We start from the raw sequence: 22,836 nt of genomic DNA, 5'->3' as shown, positions 1-22,836 counted from the left end.
GGGGGAACTTCCCTTAATTGAGGCCATACAGTGGAGGCTGTGGGTGAACTGATGTGCTCATTTAATCCATCGAATATGGGAAAAGTGTACTGCAGAAACCTCTGCTTTTCTTTTGTTCTTATAAAGCCAGGACCATCAGTGTACTTACAGCAAGAGCCCTTTTACTTATAACCAGAACTTTCAAAGCAGCATACAATGTCATGCAGTTCAGTTGATTATGGTTTTGTTATCTGTTAAAAGCAATAGCACTAGTATTGTTTTGTTATGCCAGCACAGACATACTTGTATAGACAATATATTGGCGACCATTTCTTTTTACCTTTTTAAGCCCATAAATTCTAAGGACCCATTTAGACTGTCTTTTCTCACTCTCATAACTACATACCCAACCAGTTTCATAGTAGTTATTGAATAATTCTAACAGTTACTGAACAGTGAGCCTTAAGAACTGATTAATGAGCGTAGGGCTGTGCAGCGTATCGTATGTATCGGTGTACATTGACTTACAACATATTGTATTTATCAGTATTTATTGATGCACTGTGATATATATATATATATATATATATATATATATATATATATATATATAAATATATATATGACATTGATATGACATATAATGGCCATAAAATAGCCATAAAATGTTCCATGTTCCTGTTGCCAAGCTTTTAATTGCATTTTCAAAATCAGCTTTTTCAAGTTGACTTTTAAAATCAAGTTTTCAAAATCAGCTTTTTCAAGTTGACTCATCTGAGTTTAGAGAAAATTTTTTCCTAACTCAATTTTTAGCTGTGACTAACACAGTTTAGGTGTTTTACTCAATATCCTCCATCTTTTATGAATGATATGATATGCTTATTGTTTCATGTAAGAAGTCCAATAAAAAAGCTAAATCCAATAAGCTGCCAGTTCAGGGTGCAGACCACTAAACACATATCAAAACTGAAAAAAACATATATTAATCTAAAATGTCATATCACGCTCACACTAAAATGAATTGATTGCTGTAGTAACAGTCTTATTTGTGCAGTCTCAAAGCATATGTGGATGTTTTTCAATCAATAGGTTTGAATAAAGTACATATTTAATACATGCCTTATTACTGTGAGTGTTACGTTGTGAAAATGGTATTATTAAGTATTAGTAAGAGTGCAGTATGTGTAGTTCCAGCTGCACGTCAGGGGTCAATGTCTGCTGGGTTTTCTTCCTGCCAGCAGCCTTGTCCTGCCGGAGGAGGAGTTACTAATCTGACAGCTTCATCAAGCCCTTTCTCTCTCTCTCTGTTTAGAGCTGGATCTCCTGAGAGCTTAGCTTGTGTTTCGTTGTATAGATCAAGCGGATGGTCATGAACTCTGTTTTCTTTACACACATGCTGACATTGTTTTCCGGATTCAGCTGCGTTTGGGAAAAGTTTCTTGGTTTGTGAAAGGCAGACCGTTATCAACAAAGCATGGATCTATTGCAGTCCAGTACCAGCGGTCAGCCTTACTAACCCCCCTCTCTCTGTCTCTCTTGGTCTCTCTCTCTCATGCAGCTGAATCAGCTGGACAAAGCAGCTGCTGCTGCTCACACATATTTCCAGGCAAACCCTGAGCATGTGGAGATGGGCCAGAACTTGGAGCAGTATAAGACCCTGGAGGGTGTGGAGGAGAAACACTTCATTGACCGAGAGGCCCGTCCACACCAGGTATCGGAATACTGACAGTGCTGCCCATGAAATGCAGCTATGATTAAAAGATTAATACTACACAGTGTTCTATATTGTTGTTGTTGTTGTTGTTGTTGTTGTTGTTTTCCTACACTGTTTAAATGTAATTACATCATTATTGACATAGTTCTTTATGTAATTGCATTAACATATATATTCTGTTTTCTATGTTACAACACATAGCAAGATTATGCAACAATAACATTTCATCAGATTGAAATCATAATACAATATCTCACCTTCTGCTTAGCATCTGTGTTCTTAAGCTATGATAAAAATGAATACAATGTAAAAACATGCTTTTGTGATTTTGCACAGGGTCTCTAGAGATTCTAAAAGACTTAAAATAAACTTAGAAAATTTGAGGTCATAAAATATCTAAAAATGTCTTGGTTTGTGCTATTAGTAAATAACAATGTGGTTTAAAAGTCTGCAGTTTTTTTTAAAGGAAGCTTAAAACATGTGCTGCCACTCCGGTGTTTATGCTGTGTTTAAACAAGCCATGTTTCGTCTAAACATGGGCACATAAAACGTGAACGAATGGCTAGAGACTGTTTCCTGCCACTTCCCACAAACAATGTGCCTCTAAAACCATAAACTAAATACACTCCTGCAATGTTTTTCACCTGCAACTGGTTAAAAATTAAAATACAGCTGAAACCTTTTAAGCTCTTCTTTAAAGCTGTTAGCAAAGATGTTGCGATCAAAGCTGAGAGAAATGAGCAGTTACTGCACACTTTAGAGCAATATGAAATCACAGCATATTCACGACCTCATAAAGTGGTTATTTCACAATAAAACAAGAACTATCAGTTCGTAGTGGATACTACTGCATACATATCAAAACTGAAGCAATTTCATTGCATTTTAAAGTAACTCTAGCTATATTATCCAGTCATCAGATAAGTCAATTAAATATTATGATTAAACAATGTGCAATGAGCACTGGGATAGGCTTCAGCAACCCCCGCGACCCAGGAGGATAAGCGGTTTAGATGATAAGTGAGTGATAAGACAAGGTTAAACACACTAAAAAAAGGTCATTTAGAAAAAAAATAGGATAAATCCAGAAAGTCACATTATATGCTCAAATTAAAATAAAGAGATTTTAATAGGCACTGTAGCATAATCATACCTAAATTGTGCGGCAATATTATCTATGACGACCTAAATAGAGAGTCTGACTTGGTATCACCTGATGCTCAGTATTAAAGTCACAGGAGGGCAAAAAAACAAATTGGTGTAATGTGCTTGCACCATGGGGTCTGAAGAATGTTCCAAGTTTTGCAAATTATATTGAGGAATGACAATAAAGACCACCTGACTTGAACTGACCACTGATGAAGGACCAGAGGACAGGAGAACTGATAAAGCAGAACACACCGAAAAGACTTTGTAAGGATTGTGAAATCTCACAGTATAATATAATTTTTTTTTTAACCAATAGCTTTGAATAAAATAGATATTCAAGTGGTTATTAAAAAGCACCGAATTTGATTTCAGAAATTGTGCTGCAGCCCTTTCCGGCTTCAAAGCATTAAAGTAGTGTTTACACCTCTCAGAACAAGTATTTTTGGAGGTGAGATAGAATGTGGCAATGACAAGCCTTTCCTGGGAAGTGAGGGTGGGACATCCTGGCATCAGACGTGACAGTTGCAGCATTTTGTCTGAGGGCTACTGAAGACAGGCACTCCCAAAACATGCACGATCATGCCAGCTGCGTACCATTTGCCCTGTCCTATTTAGTCTGCACTGCCGTGCCAAGTGTTTTGTTACTGCGTAGAAGAATCAGGTCACATTGTTGGTTTCTTACTGCACTTCTGTATCGATTAGCCGGCGTTTGAAAATCAAATGAATGCTACCACTGTTTTTCAAGCAAATGCAAAATTCTGAAGCACCAGTTTGTCAATTTTACAAACCTGTAATGTTTAATAGTTCTTCATTTTAGCTAGACACATTTTATTATTACATTGTAACTAGCTGTAGTGCTATTATCAAGCCAGCTGCAAGCTGTCCGTACAGATCCTAAAGGAGGGTTCACGCTGTACATGTGTTTTGTTTTTTGCAGACCATGGAGCCTTTTTTCTGTGGTTTCCGAGATGTGTATTGTGTACTGTGTTTACCTGCAGTGCACCATGCATTTTCTGCACACTGCTTGACTGTCTTTTGTGCAGAGCATTAAAGATGCACTGAGTTGAAAAAGGTTCTAAGCAGTCAGGACAGTCAAACTGACCAAAAGAAAAGCAGATGTTAAGCGATAAATCACGTTGCAATATGCTTTTGTAAATACTTAAATAACATTACCAATTGCATGTTTTGTTAGTTTAACTAGATTTAGTGCAGTGCTATGTGTAATACAGTAAAGAAAAATTGTGTTTATTGTTTTTAAAAGTATTTTATAGAATGTGACATTACTGGTGCGTTTTTATGTTATACCTCAGAAAAACTAAATTTTGAAGCATATCATCAGTCCCACTTTATATCAAGTGTCTAATAACTGTGTAGTAACACATTAATAGTACATGCAAGAACAATGTAACTACTTACTTATTCACTGTTACAGAAGCTAACACAGCTTATGTAAATACACATGTGGATCAACTTCAGTTTTTACTTCTGTAATTGCACAAGTGCATCTTAATGGTTGAAATAACATTTTTTCTTATGTAACTTCACATGTGTAATAGGTCAGACTGCTGTTTTTCCAACAAGACTTTTCTGATTGTGTAATTATCCACATTATCTGCACAGGAAATACCGACTTTCCTAAGCTGTAGTAGTACATTTATGTCATGATATGGTAACTTTAGCAAAGTGCTGACCTTAAACAGTGCTGAAATGTGATGGTATTTACACAGCAACAGCAAATCTCATATCTTTATAATTTAAAAAGCTTTAAAAGCTTTAATATCTTGTATTAGTATATAACCCCAAAAGCAATATCTGGATTACCAGTCTGTCACTACATAATGACTACACAGAAATGATCCACTTATTTTAAAGTGTAACTTTTATATAGTTACTATTGAATATTGTGTTGTGTGACACGGTAACTGGATCAAATTACATGGATTAATACCAATTTGTATTTTAACAGTACCTACATAAAGACATTAGCAATAAAGGGACATCTGAGGTTGCTGTATGATTACCATCACATTGTTTAACTTTGCTAAGGTCACCATGTCAAGGGTAATACTACAGCTAGCTAAATGTTAGGAAGTTTGGTATTTCCTGTGCAGGTGCAGTGGAAGTACTCTTACAGTGCAGGTTATTACACACCACCTGTTACAATTAGAAAAGTCTTGTTTGAAAAACAGTAAATCCACCTTATTACATGTGTAATTACACAGCAGTAAATACAAAAGTCTTTTGTACTACTGTAATCCATTTTTAACAGTAGTTACATTTTTTGTTGCATGTATTGTTAATATGTAACTACATAGTTGTTAGATACGCCAAAATTCATCAATCATAATGTTAGGTTTTTGCCAAACCGCACCACATCAAAGAAAAAGCAACAGCAGCATTAAGAAATCACATTAGATTAAAAGGCCAAAAGGCCTGATATGTTACATTTAGAAATAGAGAAAATCCAGATATTCAGATTCCATAGAAATGCTAACAGCTGGAAGACTCAAAGTATAGTTTCAGTAGAGATTTACACGCTCTATATGCATTATTGCCAAATCCTGTGCTTTGTTTCTAAGAAATGCTGTTGCCAGTATTTGGCTGCTAAGTTGCTAAGCTGTTCCACTGCACTGACAGTAATTATTCCCTGTGCAGAGAGCGTTCTCAGCTGGAGCGAAGCTGTATGATAAAGAGGACTACGAGGAGGCTGTATCCCTGTTCGAGGAGGCTCTGACTGAATACTACAAAGCAGATGTGGAGTGTCGAGCCCTGTGTGAGGGACCCCAGCAGTTCCAGGAGCAAAACCATGTGCTGTACCGCTACAGCCTCTACGAGCTCATTTCAGGTATCAGTACTTAAGTTCTAATACATACCAAATGGAGCCACTTATAAGCACAGTGAACATGTTATTTTATGTGCAGTAAAAACAAGTACAGATTTAAAACTAGACACTAAAATATATTTTTGGATGTATTTCACATTTCAAGTTTTTTTAGACAATGATTTTAAGCAGCACCAGCATCATATTTGAATACCTTTTCAATATGTGCGCAATATTAAGTGTTTAAGTAAGAGTTTTAAATAGAAAACTAAGACAAAGGCCTGACATGATCAAGAACTGATATACAGGGTCCTTATACCTTTACCTAAACAATATATAATAATGTCATTGTTACGTCGTACAGTGCTGTGCAAAAGTCAGAAACCATCCTTAATTTTTTTTTTCATTTCCAGTCAAAACAGCCATTAAGTACAAGTTCTTGATTTCTCAGCATCAGGGGAAAGGCAGAAATGGTGAATTTAACAGAATATTACAAAAAACTCTTGCATTCACGGCTTTCATTCTTTTTAGCAGACTTACTTTCTGTTTTTTAAAGAAATCTGCAGGGATATTTTTCCACATCTCCAAAGTTCAGTCTTAGAAGTTGGTTGCATTTTCTGTTTTTCTTAATCCAAGTAAATCCAAACACCTTCAGTGCTATTGAAATCTGGACTCTGGGGTGGTCAGTCCATTGGTCTGAGAACACCAGCAGCTTCTTTTTCGATTAGCAAGTTTTCTTTTTGTGTGCAGTTGTAAGCAAAAATTTTGGCACCCTTGTCAGATTGCATGTTTTGTTGATTTCTTAAGTGAAAATAAGTTACATGTCCTCTAGTGTTTATTTACTGTTTATTTTCTGAATGCCACAAATTGAGAAAACAAAATAAAAAAAATGCCTCTGCAAAAGTAATGGCACCCTCCCCAAACATGATTAGAAATTGTGCACTAAAATGTGCAGAACTGCCATGTTTAAATGTGTTTCTTGTAGGATGTGTTAACTAAATATATAGTAACAGAATATATCATTTGACCAGGGGTGTTCAAACCTTTGCAGGCAACTTTATACCCTTTTCTCAGTGAGGGCTTCTTGACTGCTAGACGTCCTTTCAGATCCATAGCGTTGTCTTCTCACAGTGGAACATTTTCCCAGATCTGAAGCAAAAGTGGAGCTTGATTTTCTCCTCTGTCTCAAAGATGAATGCTTTAAATGCTGTTTATCTGATGGGGACAGTTTTGGTGGTTTACCAGGTGGTCTACCAGGTCTTGCATGGTTGGATTTTATGTCTATTCTCCTCAAAAATCTCCTGAAGAATGCATAACTTGTACTTGATGGCTGAACTTTAAGTGAATAAAGGTCTCTGACTTGCACAGTCTTGTATGTGGAACTGGGCTGGTTTCTGTACTGTTGAAAAGGGTGATTTCTAAACTTTTGAAAGGTAGTGTATGTCCTACTACCCACCACATGGAGCCACTTATGAACACAGCATGGAAGTAGAGAAATGCTTTGTTTTTTTTGTTTTTTTTTTCTTTCAGAGTGGTGGTCTGTGTATTGGCAAGGACTTTTGGCCAAACACCAAAAGAGGTCTGCTTACAATGAACAGAGCAAAGTTCTCTGTATTTTCTTGCGTTGTCATGACCCTGTATGAAAAAATAAACCCTAAAAGGGATCACGGGTCAATAAAAACTATCAAGTTATCCTAGAAAAAGAGAACAATGCAAGCCCATGCTCTTTCCAAACAGTGGACATCCTGTTTCCTAACTGGGTCCGTTCTAGGGGTCATCCTTTTTTCTCATGGCCATTGTTCATTTAGTTTTACTTCCGCGTGTGCAGTATGAATCTCTCAACGTATCTTTTTTTATCATCAAAGGCCGCCATATGGTATATATGCTGGCAGCTCTTTAACTCTTTAATTAAACCAGGGCAGAGCCTTGTGAGGTGACGTCTAGCCACATTAAACGGGGCTGCCAGATCAGCTGGTCATTAGCATCTGTGCTTAACTCCTGTAGGATATCTTATAGAGCTTTGCTTGAGCTGCAGTACCTCCCACTTCAGCGGTCTGCAGTAGTGCTGCAGCTGCGAAGTTAAGAACACGTCAGTAATTACATTACAGTATAAATAGACCTAATGAGCCATCAGGTTCCAGATAAACACAGAATGAGCTGAGCTGATGGAGACTGATACACTGCGTTTTAGAGGCCTGATTACAACAAAAGACAAGCTCACCCAAACACTTTCATTTCCAGTAGTCTACACTCTTAAAGATGGTTCTTCAAGTGTTCTTTAGTAAAAACAGTGTTTCTGTATAGAACTATAAACACTCAAAGAACCCTTTGCATGTGAAAGATTCATTGAGAATGTGGTGTAGATGGTTCTATATAGAACCTTTTTGAAAAGGGTTCTATTGTTATAAGCTTGACATTGTAACTACAGACAGTTAAAAAGATGGTTCTTCAAAGGTTCTTTAGAGGAAATGGTTCTATATAGAACCATGAACACTCAAAGAGCCCTTTGCATGGTGAAATGGTTCTTCAGATTGATTGAGAATGTGCTGCAGATGGTTCTATATAGAACCTTTTTGAAAAGGGTTCTATTGTTATAAGCTTGACATTGTAACTATAGACACTTAAAAAAGATGGTTCCTCAAAGGTTCTTTAGTGAAGAAAATAGTTCTAAATAGAACCATGAATGCTCATAAAACCCCATTGCTTGATTAAAGGGATCTTTACATTGTGAAAGTGTTCTTCAGATTGACAGAGCAAATGGTTCTATATAGAACCTTTTTGAAAAGGTTCTGTACAGTACCAAAAAGAGTTCTTCGATTCAGAAACCTTTTTGGTGCTATACACCATCTACAGCACATTCTCCATCAATCTGAAGAACCCTTTCATGATGCAAAGAACCGTTTAATCATGCAAAGGGTTCTTTGAGTGTTCATGGTTCTATATCAAACCATTTTCTTTACTAAAGAACCCTTGAAGAGCCATCTTTTTTAAGAGTGAAGCATGATAACTGCATCTCATTAAATAACAAAGAATGTTGAAAACATTCTGATTGGCCAGGTTTTAGCCTGATGGCACTTTGCTTTAATTTGTTTGCTTTGCTCCAACTTGACTGGTGTTATTAGGAGCTGTAGAACATTGTGCACTGTCAGTCATGTCCTTTCTTCCATGCCAGGAACACATGTGGAAAGCCCTTAAACCCTGAGAGTACTCTGTGCAGTTGACTCGGTCCTAATAGCTGTTGATTTGCATCTTCCAGATCACTACACTCAGGTACTGCACTGCAAGCACGAGTGTGTGAGGGATTTGGCCACACGCCCTGGCCGACTCTCGCCAATGGAGAACTACCTACCCCTGCACTACGATTACCTGCAGTTCGCCTATTTCCAAGGTAAACTCCAGGCTTAGACCTCAGACTTATTATTCCTCCTTTAGCCCCTTAAACTGTAGACTTATTATTTAAAGGCTTTTCCACTGATTATTTGACATTTCCACACAATTAGACCATTAAGATGTAAACAAAGCCATTCAGAGTGGTTTGATGTGAAGTGCATCATTCTATAGAAACTTATGGAGCAGTGGTGGTGTTAGGAACCAGACGTCTGAAGAGTTTAATGTCTCTTAAAGCTCCCTCACAGAAAGGTATTACATGAAGTGGTTACAGATATTTTGCCTGATGCCTGATGAACTGTTTCTCGATAGTTTTAAGAAGGTTTTGTCCTAAAAATAGGACCCAAAGAAAGCTTAGTAGCAGTTATGCTTTGAACAAATCAATAATAACCAACTTTAACAGCAATGAACTTTTCTTAAGCTGAACTGTTGAATCTGAATGAATCTTAAAACAAAACCTGCTCTGTTCATTTTATATAAACCATGTATAACACTGTGCCTTACAGCAGCTTTTATGGCATGGAAAAAGTGTGCAGAGGAAAGGAAGCTTGGCAAGACAAACCTTTGCTTGCTGACCACAGAGTGTCCCTCTGAACAGGATATGTCCCCAAAATGAACGCTGAGCCTTTGTGTGAAACTGCCGCAATTTATTTAAAGCTTATTTATAATTTGAATGACTTTCAAAATGTAAAAGTTAGCAGGGTTAAGAAAGACATGAGAACATTTTAGGCTGGGCCCACACTGTACAGTTTTTTGGCTGTTTTTAACCCCAGTTTGTCCCTTGCGACAAATTTGTCCAATCTCAAGCGATTTTCCAGGTTGGAATCTTGATTGGAAGTGACTGACCGCGCGGCTGATGTGGTAGTGCGAGTGGAGCAATGAGTGAATCCTTAGCTGAAGCGATCGGAGACCCTCCAATATTATCAAAGATGTTGGATATTTATGACTCGAAATGTTCACGAGTCCTGTAGTGTGAGAAGGCCAGAGATTTACTCACCCAGTGATTCAAACAACAACCAGTCATAGAGCTAGAAGAGTGGAGAGAAAGGTGAAGAGATGTGCATGCACACCGCCTGAACAGCGGAGTGAGAAGACAGAGGAGCTGCGTGTAAAACCCAGGCAAATAAGAGCCGTTAGCATGTTTATAATGTTTGGCTCCAAACGTCAGATCACTCTCCTTACAATTTCAAGTCGGCTTACAGGTTGTAGTGAAACATTTCTCCAGTATCAGCGCTTCTCAGCCCCATATTAATCCCCAGTTTACACTTTCACTATGCATAAAAGCACAAACAGGCCCATCCAGTAAGTTTAGCTTTATTTGTGTCATGTGATCTCTGGGGAGATCTGGAAGTTTGAGTTCTTATTCGTAGCCCAAACTCAACAAGACATTCTGTGACAAACTGACGTTAAGTGTGTTGATAAGTCTTAGCCTTAGTCTTTCAGTGTCTTCAAGAAGGATCATCCTGCTTTTATCTGGTGTGTAACATGGATGTACAGATGTGATTTTCCAAATGAACATAAGGTCACAGATTCTGTACAGAGAGTACATGTACATTTAATTTGAGATTTCTCTGCATTTTTATTGTACATCATCTTTTTTTTCAGCGAGAAAATCGAAACACAAAACTTAAAATGTGCCATGACTTTTGCACTGGCCACATTTTATATTTTTTCCCAATATTTTTTTTCCAATATTTTCAGTTCAGATCATCAAATAAACAGTAAAATGTGTAGAAGTGTGTTCTCTGTAGAGGATGTGTAAACTTTTTTTTCAGCTTCATATCGACGAAACAATTTGACCAGTGGAGTAAAAATTTTGCAAACAATAATATTTTTTTGTTTTTGGCAGCAGTTTCTTTAATTAAAAGAGTTATTTTAAAAGGCTTAAAACTAATTTACTGTCCTGTCCAGAATGTGTCATGACTCCCCAGAAAGGTACCATACATCATTTGCCCTGAGTGATTGTAAGCCATAAAGCTGTAAATGTGGAAGCGAGTTTTACTCTGGTTGTGGAGTAATGGGCTCTGAAATGAGCTGCTTCACTCATAAGTCATTCGGATAGCCGAGCCAAACTGTGTGTGTGTGTGTTGGACGTGTCTGTCGAGCATCTTGGACCTGCTTGTTATTTCCACTATCTCAGTGCAGTGTCTGCTCCGCTGTGGTCACTGAGCTGGAATGTGAGTGTTTTAGTGTAGCGTGTGTGAGATATGTTTTCAGAGCCCCCCCACACCCCTGCAGGAGGGATATCTCACTGCCCTGAGGGAGAAAAGATCCCGCACACACTGACAGGATACGCACATAGTCTGTTAAAGTGAACAAACACAAGCACACGTTACATCAACTCTCAGTAACAGGATCAACTGCTGAGCTCACTCCCTGTCTTGTTCTCTCTTCCTCTCTCTCGCTCTTTCTCTTGATCTGTCAATCTCTTTCTTATTCTATATATATTCGTCCCTCTCTCCTGCTCTCTCTTTCTCTTTTTTCTTATTCTCTTAGTATTCCTCTCTTTATATCTTCTTGTTGCTTCAACACTATTCCTTTCTCTCTGTCTTATTCTCTCTCTTCCTCTGTCTCTCTTTCTTTCTCTTTCTGTCTGTCTCTCTCCGTCTCTCATTCTATCTCTTTTCTCTCTCTTTTTTCTGTTGAAATCACTCTTTCTTGTTGTTTATGTATTCATCCATCCCTCTCTCTCTTTTTCTTTTCTTTTTCTCTGTGTATTCACTTCTCTCTTTTTCTCTGTGTATTCCTGTCTGTCTGCTTATTGCTTTAACACTCCATTCCTTTCTCTCTGTCTTACGCTCTCTCTTTCTCTGTCTCATTCTTTCTTTCTTCCTCTCTTCTTCTGTCTCTCTTTCTCTCTCCCTCCCCTTCTCTCTCTCTTTTTCTCTCAAATAGTTTCTCTTGATTCTCTTTTATCATCTTTCACTCTGTCACACTCACGTTCTCTCTGTCTGTCTGTCCATCTCTTTCTCTCTCTCTCTCTCTCTTTCTGTCTTATTCTCTATTTTATTTTCTCTCTTCTTCTCTCTTTCTGTCTTTCTCTCTCTCGCTGTCTCTCTTTCCATCTCTTTCCTCTCTTTTTCTTATTGTCTGTCTTTTTTATTCTCTCTCTTTTATCATCTCTCACTGTCTTGCTGTCTTTCTGTATCTCTCCCTGTTTCTCTTTCTCTCTGTTTCACTCTCTGTTTCTCTCTCTCTCTCTGCAGTGAGGGTTCTGTTATTGTGTTGATTGTTCATGTTGGCTGATTACTTTTGTTTGGTGAGTTTGATGGTACATTAAAGGTGTTTGAAAGTCTCTCTCTCTCTCTCTCTCTCAGTGAATAAACTGGAGGAGGCTCTGTCCTGTGCTCTGACATACCTGCTGTTCCACGAAGGAGCGGAATTCATGATTGAAAACGTGGAACATTTTTCAGAGACGTTGGGTCATGACGGTCAGCCTCGCCAGGTGAGAGACTTTACTCTGTCTTACAGAATGCAGTTGTGAGAAAGGAATCTGTGATTAAATATGATTAAATGAAGAGAAGACATCAATGATGTGAAAAAAAAAAAATCAAGTAGATTCAGATGAACAGAACGTATTAAACAAGACTTAGAAAAGCGAGCTGTGTAAGAAGTAACAGTAGAGGTTATAAGCACTGGATCTGATCCAGTGAATCAAAAGTTTCCATTCTTTTGGGACAGAGTTCAGCTAATCGTGTAGTTGATTATCCCTGGCCGTGTTTGTGTTGAACACTGTCTAATCTACTGACCAGGATAAAGAAATCATATTCCGATTCTAGGAGTGTAACAGATTCAATACAGCATTAAAAAATCAGGAAAAACTAAAACATAAAATGTGGCCTGTGCAAACGTTTTGGCTTATTTTATCCAACATGTTAAACATGTTTAGCAAATAAATAGAAATGCCCTAAGCAAATAAATAGAAGTGCCCTGAAATGAGCAGAAAATGCCATATTTATTTACATTGCATATCGCTAATCTGCACTCAGAACTTAAGTCTTAATCTGTTGACCTGGGTGAAAAATTCATATTCAGAGCCTTAGAAAGTAGAGCACACATTTAGATCAAATCCCTGGAAACAGAAAGCCTATTATGCATTGTAAAGGAATGCCACTTTCCTCATGTTCATTACAGAGCAAGTGGCTTGGCTGGGCCTCCAGCACCAAGTCCAGCAGCACTTAGCTCACTCTAAAGTGGCCGACTTGCATTTTTCATTCATGCTCAGCAATTCTTTCCATTTCTTCAGCTCTCACAGGGCAACTGCCTGCTTTACAGCAGCTCTTTTTCGACCGTGCGTGGGAGAGAGGCCTGCCAACGTGCTCTGCATTTCAGGAACAGAAAGAAGGAGGGGTAGCGCATGTTGAAACCGTTTCAGAGCTGTTTACATTACTGTCGCGAGAGGGGATAATTTTGCCAAAGCCACAAACGCTACCGTCTGCTTTGCTTTCGTAACTTTCACAATAGCAGCCTTTACACCCTTCACCGCCAAAGGGGGGTTCAAAAAGACCCCTAATTTAGTCCGGCCCCACTTAAAGAAGCTCTTTTTGGAAAGTTCCAGAAATGGATAGAAAAAAGGCACGTGAAAAAGGCACCACTTAGTGTTAGTGATAGAGATGGATTAATCCCATTTTCTCTTAAATTCTTGAACACAGGGTATCTGACGCCAGCAAGTACAGCTCTGTTCATCACATCTAAAGCACAATGTAGCTTCCGACAATTAGTTGAGTAACATACTGAATTCATTTTATACGTTTATTTGAAACCAAATTGATTTTGTATTATTTATATTGGTTTTATTATTTTTTTTGATTTGGATTCATTAAATTATTGTATAGAACAGAGGTGTCATACTGAACGAATCATAGGGCCATATTACAAAATCTTAACAAATCCGAGGACCAGAAAAAAAAAAAAAATTATTTCATTTTTAATTAATGTTGTGCTATAACCCGAACTGGCCATTGTTTATTTAAAATACGCAAAAACTTCAGTAGTAAAATATAGGCATGTGTAGTAGACTTTGAAATATTACATTAATACTTGAACTATTCAAAATTTAAATGCCCTCAGGAGATTCATTAAAACTTAGGCTCAGTTTCTGAGCTGCTGAGCTGACGTGAGATGTTTATGTTGGTTGAACTGCAGCTGAAGTGCAACTAGTGTGCTTGGTGACATGACTGGTGTGGAATTGTGTAGCATTGTGTAAAAGTGAGGTGTAACCGCTATCCTATAGATTGTTGTTGGGGTAGGAGAGTCGGATTGAACATAACGTTGCAGTGCATGCTGGGGACTGTAGTGCAGCGTGTTGTGAAACAGGCTAATATTAACAGAAAATTAAAATACTTCTGTGGGCCAGATGGGATTGTGTTGTGGGCCTGATCTGGCCCGCAGGCCTTGTGTTTCACACATGGGTTGTAGCAGAACCATTTTTGTGAAGAACATTTGGTTATAAGAGTTAAAGAATCTTCACAAAATGTAAAGAATCTTTACTAATTTAAGTGTTCTTCCATCAAAAGGTTCTTCATGCTCATAGATCTGTTTTTCAAACATGGCTCTCTAAAGAAACATCCATTGGAAGGTTCTTGAAGGAACCAATCTATGGCCTTTAGAAAACCGCAAGTGTAGTGTCGTATTTCACGCTCTCTCAATATTGTCAACAGGTTTTGGTATTTTTCTAAAAGCCTGAACCTCCATTCATGTCATTCTCAGTCTCTTTTTGCAAATGCCAGAGGCTCTTGGTAAAGGAGTTTGTGTTCTCTGTAATCAGTGTAGGGGGTATCTGGTGCAAAGTAAAGCAGTGGAGTAAAACACCTTCTCTTTTCCTTCATGTCTGTAGGAGGCTGTGCAGTATTTGCAGAGGCACAAGCAAGAGCTGGAGCTGCTCCAAATTGGCACAGAAAATCTGGGAATACCCTACACAGAAGGGGTGAGTGCATTTCACAACCTCAGATGGAGAAAAACTAGAGGCACTTGTCTGTTTTTCAATGTTCAAACCGATTATGAGTTGAAGGCACAACTAAAGCCACAGATTAAGCTGTAAATGCAAGAAAAGGTCTGTAAAATAAGGTACCTTGTTTTTAAAATCTGAATGTTTGGACATTGTGGTTAAAGCCTCTGCTATTTTGTCATATACTGTGGTAGAATAATTAGACTGGAACTGAAGCTCCTGACATGTGTAGTGAACCTAAATAGCTTCATGAGTACTTGATTGTCACCAGGTGTCTTTTCCTGCTTTTTTGTGACTGGCTTATGATACAGCTGTGACAGGCTGACCCTGTCAGTGAACCGGGGCATGTTTTGTTTTTAATTAGTGTGAGCTGAGAGAAGAAGCAGGTGCTTCAGGGAGTCCAGCAAGCATAAACCTTCCTTATAGCTCCCCCTTGTGTGGAGAATTTTTGGCCCTTCAGCTGCTGTAAGAACACAAAATGCCAATGGCCTGTGATAAAGATGTGCTGCCTTATATGATGTGTCTGTGTGCATAAACAGAATATATGTTCTCTTTTTTATTTGCTTCTTCCTGTATTAGAACTACTGGAACAGCCTTGGAGGAAGAGAAGATGCAAACCGGTATATCCATTGTATAGATCACCCTTCATTTATATTATTTTCAATCAAAACAGGCATTAAGTACAAGTTACTCATTTTTAGGAGATGAGTAAAAAAAATAATTTCCAAAACTGGAGATACAGAGATAATGGGACTTCTAACAAGGCCTGTCAGACCACCAAGACTGTCACCATCAGATAAACAGTATTTAAAGCTTTTGTCTTTGAGAAAGAGGAGAAAATCCAACTCCACTCTTGATTCAGATCTGAACAAATCCACAGCTGTTTATGTCCATCCTTCCACTGTAAGAAGACAGCTTAGCACTGTGAGTCTGAAAGGACATGTTGCCATCAAGAAGCCCTTACTAAGAAAAGGAAATTGACAAAAAAGAAATTTTCAGATCAAACAAACAAGCTGCTGTTGTTCTCAGAACAATGGACTGTCCACCCTAAAATCCAGTATTCAGCATCGCTGAATGTGTTTGGGATTACATGGATTGTGAGAAGCAGAAAATACAACCAACTTCTAAGACTGAACTTTGAAGGTGTGGAAAAACATCCCTGCAGATTTCTTTGAAAAACTGAAAGCAAGTCTCCCAGAAAGCATTGAAGCTGTAATAAAGACAAAGGGTGAACACACTAAACACTGAAAAAATTGATATTACATTCAGTTGTTGATCCTTCTGTGTAATTATCTGTTAAGTATGTACTAAAAAAAGAATAACTTGTACTTCATTGCATGTTTAAAATGAGTGAAACGTGGTCTCTGACTTGCACAGTACTGTATGTATTATTCCTGATGAGATTTTAGGCAGAATATCAGAATAATCTATTGTTATTTCTCTTGTTAAGGAGGTTAGATTGTAATAGAGAAATAATTCAAAGTGTACACTGTTTATAGCAGTATTTGAATAGCAGTAGTACTCATGTACTCACCAGTGTTTTTCCTGTTGCCCTTAGGATCCCCTCTGGAACAGATGGCTGGATGGAGTATGTTCCCATCTCTGAGAAGAAGGACACCTCATTGACTGTGGTGCAGGAGCTGAGGGAAGGTGGGTTTGTTAGTTACAGTGTTAAAATGTGATGGAGATGTGCTTAGCAACATGTGAGAGTCACCCACTGGAGAACTGACTTATAGTCAGTTATATACTGTATATATAGTACACTGCCTCAGCCTAGAACACCTGACTCTCACTGAGGAGTGTTTCATGTATTGTGGTGATCTTGACTGACACTTCAGTAGATTTCATTGGGATATTGTGTGTGTGTGTGTGTGTGTGTGTGTTTGTTTGTGTACAGGAGGTCCATTGTTGTATGACAATGTTCATGTGACACTGAATTCAGTGGATCTCAATGGTACACAGAGGGTGGTCTTTGATGATGTCATTTCTGAAGATGAGTGCTCTGAGCTGAAACATCTGGCACATGTGAGTATTTTATGGCTATGATTGTTATGGTTATGGTGTCAAAGTCTGAGCATTAATTTTCCAGTATTTTCCATAAACCAGATTTTGTACTTTTTTGAGCTGTGATCTTCTCACAACTCACCCTGCAGTACACCACAGTAACCTTCACATTACTCACTCAGAGAACTGGGTTATCATTAATGTGGGAGATTTCATAAAAAAAAAGTAAATTCTAAAATAAAATCAGTACTGTGCAAATGTTTTGGCACCTGAAATAAAAGGGTTATTTTTTGTTTTAAGAAGCCGTTTACCTGGGCAGTAAGTGTTTATTCACTCAGAAAAACACTAATATCTGAATAAATATTTATGTATATGTTTTATGGATGTCTAACCATTTCCAAACTTCTTTTCATGGTGGCCCAGTTTTAATAGTCATCATCATCAAACACCTGCTTTTGGCTAATCAGTACTTCGTTATGTTAAAGGAAGTGTGCTGGTGATGAAATTTAACATATTTAACAACCTATATGATAGCTGGAGTCATCAGCAAAAAACATTCAGAGCCAAACTTTGTCCTAATACTGCTCACAAGATAACTACTTTTTTAACTTCTAAGAAATTTTTGACATTTTTGCCAGTTTAGGTTTGTTTTATTGTAATCATATATGATGTTCTTACTAGCAAACATGTATTTACTGCTGAGATAGATGGTTTTAAATAATATGCCTAGGTACCTTTAGCACAGTAAAGTATGTTGTCAAACATACAGGCCAATGTAATATTTTTCAGCAATCATCCCATAACCCCCGCAGAAGTAAGCTAGAAAACGCTCGCCACAGTAATGAGGCAAGCTGCAGGAAGGAAACAAGCTAGTTACTGAGAATGTGGACTGCTAACCAAAGATTGGTCCAGCTGAAAAACAGCAGAATCTCATACCCAGCAGAAACCACAGCTCACAGACCACAAAAAACAAGTGCATTTAGCCCACCTACTTTTTCTCCCTGATACTATGAGCAGTATGACTCAAAACTGTATGAGTCAGAATGCAGAGAAACATAACCGAGTAGGAAAAGAGCACCTGCTGTGTATTTCTTTTATAATCATGTGCTTAGGTTTTTGAAAATATAGCCATGATGATGTAATGATAATCATTTTTGTCACAACTTTGAGGTTTTATTTGATAGTATTAATCAGTAAAAACACAGTTTCTTTAAAAAACAAAGGTAATTTTAGTGTAAAACAAGTGAAAAAACAGATCTACACTTTAGAATTGAACTGTATAATTCTAGGCCCATGATATATGGACTCACTATTTGGCAAGCAGCAGGTCGCTGTTGCCCTTTTTTATTTATGTGTTATAACTGCTTATTAATGATTTTTTATCATATCTAATTAATAGACATTATTAAAATAACTTGAAACTATTCATAAACTCCTAACAAAAGTAGTCTTGCTGTAAAGTGCCACCCATGTGCCATAACAGCGATCATTGCTGTAGGTGTGATTTGCGCTGGGGACTCATGGAACATGTCCTCACCACTTTCTGAAATACTCAGTTTAGTCCTCACCACTTTGGTCATTACTCAGCAAAACATTAACATGTGACGCACTGACCATCAATAAGAAAACTTCTGCTGCTGTGTGTCCTGAGATAATAGAAATATTAACTAATCACTGTCGTCTTTTAGCACTATGGACCTCATCCTTGTCCCCTGCGCTTTTTAATGATCATCTTCTGTTTATTAGGACTGTTGTAATGATTACTGTCCTGTTTATTCTAGACTACGACCATAGCTGGAGATGGCTATCGAGGGAAGATGTCCCCTCACACACCAAATGAAAAATTTGAAGGAACAACTGTGCTTAAAACCTTGCAGGTGAGATGAAAATCTTTGTTATTTACCTTCCTTATGGCTATGATATTTTGTTGATATCTGTTTTTCCCTCATCACCTCTACCAGCCTATATGTTAATCTCTTGTTTGTGATTTACAGTATGGTTATGAGGGGCGTGTTCCTTTGAAAAGTGCCCGCCTCTTCTACGACATCAGTGAGAAGGCCAGGCAGATAGTCGAGTCTTACTTCATGCTGAACTCCACCCTTCACTTCTCATACACTCATCTAGTGTGCAGGACAGCGATCACAGGTATCATATATACTGTACTAAACCACTATCACAGGCTGGGAAAAAGTCTTTCTTATACCATTATTGTAAACAAACAGTATTTAATACAGTACTGACAATTACTGACATTACTGCAGTATTAGACTGTATGTGAAATGAAGCTAGGCCTGTCACATAGATTACATAATCATCTGATTGCAGTTATTTAAGCTGACTGCAGTTATTTAGCTTTCACCATCATATATTTGCGTCACAGTAAACAGAATGTGAATTAAGTACATTTTCAGTTGGTTTAAGGCAGTTAAAAACACAAAAAACACGTTCATTGAGACCCCTCATGGGTCTTATGAAAACAAAAGTTATAACTTAACGACGCTAGAAAACCTTTAGAGGGCAGCAGTGAGTAATGTTTATTTGAGCTCCAGCTTTGTCTGTCTCTTAATTGGGAGCTAGCTAAGAAGCAAGATAGATAATAAGCCAATTTGGCCCCTTTAGGCTTGTAATTAAATAATTGAAAACAATGAGCAAAAGAAATCAATTAATTGTTTATCAGAGACATCTATATGGCAATTAATCATCAGATAACATATATGGATTGTGACAGGCATAGATTAAGCCGCCTCTTTTTTTCCTCACATAAGGTCAGCAGGACCACAGGATTGACCTCAGTCACCCAATCCATGCTGATAACTGTCTGCTAGACCCAGAAGCCAACGAGTGCTGGAAAGAGCCTCCAGCATACACCTACAGAGACTACAGGTAGAAACAACTGTTATTAGGATGGCATTGTTTTGTCGTATTTTAGAATGATAGTTTAGGGTAAGGGTGGGCGACAAGGCAAAAATTTAACATCACATCGCTGTCGTCGGAAGAAAACCTCATATCTCCATTTTTGTTGTTTTTCGGTTTTTGACATAATTAAATACTCGTTACCCTTTACATTGTATGTAAATTTCATGATGTATAGACTAAAAGAAAAGACCCAAAATTGCTTGGAACTTTGTCATCTTTGTCATTTTTCAGTTTTTGACACAATTTGAAAATGCCTGTTGCCCTTTACATTGTAAACATTGTGTGTAAATTTCATGCTGAATGGACCAAAAAAAATGACCAAAAATGACATGGGGGAAGGAAGTCTGGTTCCTTTGACTTACATTTAAAGCAAAGAAGGTTTTTTCCTTCTACTGTAAAGTTACCATTTTAGAGATACAAGGTTTGTATATATCTATATATATTACACATCCTGAATTCTGTAGTCTTTTCCATTTTATGCTTCATATCGAGAGCTTCTCATCTGTCACTTTCAGTGCCCTGCTGTATCTCAATGGAGATTTTGAAGGTGGAGAGTTCATATTCACTGAAATGGATGCCAAAACCATTACGGTATGAAAGTTAATGTCGTTGTACTAAAGAACAGTCTTTGTCTTGGTGTGTCTGAGTGAATTCTCGTGTAACAGTCCTTTTCCTGTTCCAGGCGTCAGTGAAGCCACGGTGTGGGAGGATGGTAGGTTTCTCCTCTGGTGGTGAGAACCCACATGGTGTACGTGCCGTCACCAGAGGGCAGAGATGTGCTGTAGCACTCTGGTTCACTCTAGATCCTCTCTACAGAGAACTGGTGAGTCTTCTACTAGTCTAGCTACTTTTCACAAGAATACTTCAGTTTTCTGGAACCCTGTATGTCAGTTACTGGATGCTTTAGATTCTTTTAAAAGAACAGTTTAAATATATAAAAAGTAAATAAAAAAAAATTAAAACTGTTTAGTGTCTGGTTAACATTTAGCATGTAAAGTTCCTTTTGTTATAATTGGAAATGGGAATTTCACTGAATTTAAAAAAAAAATGCGGTTTATTTGGTGTCTTCCAACATCAACATCATCTCTTCAGGGTCCACTACAAACAAGAAGCCACTTTTGTCCTTTGCTTGTGCTGAGTAATATAGAACCAGATTGTGGTAGTGTGTAAAAACATAATGTAAAACAGTTTAGCTGTGTTTTTGGAAAACCTAAAAAATGAATAACTTTGCTGAGATTAATGTAACTGTGCTGGACTGAATTGCAGGAGAGGCTTCAAGCTGATGAAGTAGTTCAAGCCCTCGAAAACCAGCATCTCTGGACTCAGATCAACCCCAAAGACGAGTTATAGCCTGAGAGCCAATTAGAGAGGAGGCTTTTTCAAAACAGTTTCTATTTATTTCATCTTATGTGATCAGGACAGTTTTATTTTCGTATTGTTTGATGTTAAAGTGCATTATGTGTTTCAGTTTTCTAAGAATATGAAATATTGTGTGCTGACACTTTATTTTTCATTTGGACATGATTTTATATAACGTGTGGAGACATTTGTACCAATTGTACCTTTTGTGTGTGAACATGTTTGAGCCTCTAAAGCAGCATAGAGATTAACAGTTGACTGTACAGTTTAATCTACAATGCAGATTATGATATTTGATGCTTATCAAATTTGTCCACTTTGCTGACTTTGGGGACTTACATAAGGTTTTGTGCTTACTGTACATGCTTTGAAATAGTTTTTTCAACCTCTTACCCTCATCATATAAAGCACTGTAATTGTGGGTTTTTTTGTTTTTCTTTTTTTCAGGATGTTATCAGTTTATTTGTTCTATGGGAGTAGATAACTGTTTACAGAACTGACTCAACACTATGGTCTGCTCTGATCACAAACATCCGCCATAGCCTGTGTCAGCATTTAATGTTAGAAACTTTTTTAATAAAAGAAGCTATTTATTCCTGTTTCAAGGAATTTTAACTTAAATGTGGCATATATCAGTCCTTACTTTTCAAATTAAAAACCTCTTTAATTACATTCTCAACCTCTGTGGGCAATCTGTGTGGGTGCTGTCAGCACTGTTCCTTTAATACGGTATTTCCAGTGGTTTACAGTTGACCTAATGTTTTTGATAAGGAGGATGGCCACTTTTTCTCGTTGATATTTAACGTTACAAGTATTAATGCTTTACTTAACGCAAAAGATATTTGTAACAACGTTTTTTTAAATTAAAGATACAAATATGAGTCTCTGTGTCCAGTTTATTTTTGCTTTCATTTGCAAAACCTCACAATGGATTTCTAGAAAATACAATAGCCTATTTTATTGTAAAGTATTGTAACATTTTTTCCAATGAGATTCTGGCAATTACTTTTGGTATTTATGACCTGCTTGTGAATCTAATTATGCCAATGTCTTGATCATTTATTCCTGAATCATGCTCTCTGGACTTTGATTGTTGAATGCTGTGCTCTGATTGGCTTCTTGAGTTGACTGTGGTCTGATTGTCTACTTAAATCTCACAATCTGGGTCACTAATGGAATCCTGTACTCTGATTGGCTGCTTACATTTTGATCGTCAACTTTAATCCTGCTCTCTCATTGTGAGCATTTTCTTCAGGTGCTCAAATATCCACCCACTGAAAAATGAGTGAGATGTCAATTAGATACCATCAGTTGTCCCTGGAACTTGTCGACTTAACATGTAGCGTACCTGCTTGTCCTAACCTACAGCTATCAATAAATTGATAGTATTTAGACTACTAAGCTAAATTTTGCCTGGATAGCCAACATGTCCTTGTAGGCCCCACATAGGTCAACAGTGGCCTGGCAATTAGACCAACCCAGTTGGAGCCCACAAAGATTTTGTCTAGTGAATCAATAAGGGCCCATGTTGGCAATCATTCATGGGCCCCTTATTGTGTC

The 22,836-nt window shown here is 37.7% G+C and overlaps 1 protein-coding gene across 1 annotated transcript in view; it reads left to right on the top strand.

Annotated features, from left to right (window-relative positions):
- Positions 1-22,157, top strand: part of p3h2 (prolyl 3-hydroxylase 2) — a 72,726-nt gene extending 50,569 nt beyond the window's left edge. The window contains exons 2-15 of the mRNA XM_036586092.1: positions 1,538-1,690; positions 5,498-5,687; positions 8,920-9,051; positions 12,368-12,495; positions 14,887-14,976; positions 15,577-15,617; positions 16,556-16,647; positions 16,895-17,022; positions 18,783-18,878; positions 18,996-19,146; positions 19,767-19,884; positions 20,433-20,508; positions 20,600-20,740; positions 21,184-22,157. Of these exons, the coding sequence (XP_036441985.1) occupies positions 1,538-1,690; positions 5,498-5,687; positions 8,920-9,051; positions 12,368-12,495; positions 14,887-14,976; positions 15,577-15,617; positions 16,556-16,647; positions 16,895-17,022; positions 18,783-18,878; positions 18,996-19,146; positions 19,767-19,884; positions 20,433-20,508; positions 20,600-20,740; positions 21,184-21,267 (1,620 nt within the window). The 3' untranslated portion in view covers positions 21,268-22,157. The remainder of the gene's footprint in view (positions 1-1,537; positions 1,691-5,497; positions 5,688-8,919; positions 9,052-12,367; positions 12,496-14,886; positions 14,977-15,576; positions 15,618-16,555; positions 16,648-16,894; positions 17,023-18,782; positions 18,879-18,995; positions 19,147-19,766; positions 19,885-20,432; positions 20,509-20,599; positions 20,741-21,183) is intronic.
- Positions 22,158-22,836: the final 679 nt, after the last annotated feature.

This window comes from Colossoma macropomum, unplaced genomic scaffold (assembly GCF_904425465.1).
Source record: "Colossoma macropomum unplaced genomic scaffold, Colossoma_macropomum, whole genome shotgun sequence".
NCBI classification, from domain to species: Eukaryota; Metazoa; Chordata; class Actinopteri; order Characiformes; family Serrasalmidae; genus Colossoma; species Colossoma macropomum.
Note: the sequence above shows the minus strand (reverse complement) of the source record. Positions and strands in the feature narration are given on the sequence as shown.